Source organism: Octopus bimaculoides, chromosome 2, assembly GCF_001194135.2.
Source record: "Octopus bimaculoides isolate UCB-OBI-ISO-001 chromosome 2, ASM119413v2, whole genome shotgun sequence".
Lineage (NCBI taxonomy): Eukaryota > Metazoa > Mollusca > Cephalopoda > Octopoda > Octopodidae > Octopus > Octopus bimaculoides.
Genome location: NC_068982.1, coordinates 46727528 through 46729478, shown reverse-complemented (window position 1 = coordinate 46729478; position 1951 = coordinate 46727528). Strand labels below are relative to the sequence as shown.

General features: G+C 34.3%; 1 protein-coding gene across 6 annotated transcripts in view; it reads left to right on the top strand.

The window, feature by feature from the left end:
* Positions 1–1951, top strand: part of LOC106875928 (tubulin polyglutamylase ttll6) — a 426314-nt gene that overhangs the window by 316817 nt on the left and 107546 nt on the right. For all 6 annotated transcript variants that reach the window (XM_014924247.2, XM_014924246.2, XM_014924244.2 and 3 more), the window contains one exon: positions 273–358. In XM_014924247.2, the coding sequence (XP_014779733.1) occupies positions 273–358 (86 nt within the window). The remainder of the gene's footprint in view (positions 1–272; positions 359–1951) is intronic.

Below are 1951 nucleotides of genomic sequence, written 5' to 3'. Positions count from 1 at the left end.
TATATATATATATATATATATATATATATATATCCATCTGTCTCTCTCTCTCTTTCTCCTTCTCATTCTCATTTATTTCCCCTGTTTACTTTTATTTTTCCCTGTCTGTCTCTCTTTCCATCGTTGGTTTATTTTTGCCTCTTATCTGTTGTTTTACATAATTATATCCTGTCCAAACTTTACCTCATGGCTATTTCTCTCATTATCCTTTTCTCCTCCATGTTCCCAAACAATCCGCTTACACTCTCTTTCTTAACATCTTCCATTTCCAGGATAATGTCTACATGCATCTCACTAACTACTCAATCAATAAACACAGTGAAGATTTTGTCCGAGATGACAATGCTGGCAGCAAAAGGTAAGTAGAAAAATCATTACTGCTCAATTATATGATAACAGGAATTTTCTCCTAATTATATCCTTAGATGTATTTTGTGTACATGTGCATGTGTGTATGTGTCTGTGTGTGAGTGCATGTGCATGCGGGAATTATCTTTAGAATTTTCTTCATGGAACCAACCGCTACCATATATTGTTTACTCTTCCCTTCATTAAATCGTTATGATTGCAATGCATTAAAAAAAAAAAAAAATAGGATGCTTTTATTTTCTTTACAAATGTTCATTTTTGATAACATGCAAGACAATTCTGGTAATAGTATTTTTCATCTTTTAGTTATATTTAGCTGCCTTCATCTTTACATGTGCATGTATATGAGAAAGTATCAGTTTTACTGATGAGGATGAGTAAGGAGAATGGGTGTTGCTTACTTGGTGGCGTCCTTGGGGTTGTATACGGTGACCAGGGTAGATGATATCAGTCAACATTGTCATTAGTTAATTAGACAAGATGCAAGAAAGCTGAAAGGTATTATATTTAAAACCAATTTGAAAGCAGTAAACATATAAAACAGCCTGTTGTGCTGACACTGTCAAATTATACCAACGTGACAAAATCTCTTTACATTAAATCAATTAGATGGCAAACTGGCAGAATTGTTAATGCATCAGAAAAATTGCTTTCTTCTGGTTGTTAACATTCTAAGTTCAAATCCCACCAGGATCAACTTTGCATTTCATCTTCATGGGGTTGGTTGGGATGGGTGTGGGTGGTGCAGTTCAGTGAAATAAATTCTCAGTCAAGCACTGGGATCATTATAATCAACTGACTGCCCTCCACCCCTGAAATTGCTGGCCTTGTGCCAAACTGTGAAACAATTACTATCATTCATTCAATAACTGGCACTCCATGGGTTTCTATGACAAGGGTTCCAGTTTATCCAATCAATGGAACCGCCTGCTTGTGAAATTAACATGCAAGTGGCTGAACACTCCGCAAACACGTGTAACCTTAACGTACTTCTCAGGGAGATTCAGCAGGATACAGAATGTGATTAGGCCGGCCCTTTGAAATACAGGTACTACTCATTTTTACCAGCTGAGTGGACTAAAAAGCAGTGACAGAATTGCTGCTGTAGCAGTTGAAATGCCTTCTCAGTATTCAGTTATACTCCTTTACATCCATTTGGTTTTCATTCTCCCAGGATTGATGAAGTAGACTGCCTATCACTGAGGATACATAATCTATATCTCTTCCTTACTATTTTTGACCTTGTCACTTATTTAGAAATTATTATTATTATTATTATTATTATTATTATTATTATTATTATTATTATTATTAGTGAGTCAAGTGTGATGTCTTGACAGGTTTCCTAGGGGAACAAAGAAAATGTTTTGTGGTATTAAGTTACATCCTCTTATATTTTGAATTTAAATCTCATTGAGGAAAACTCTGCTTTTCCTTCTTCAGAGTTTGCTAAAATAGACTTCCAGATTGATATAACTAACCACTGTCATTACTACTGAGACCTTATGTTGAGTTGGGATATTATCGTTGTTGTTGTTGTTATTATTATTATTATTATTATTATTATTATTATTTTATGTTT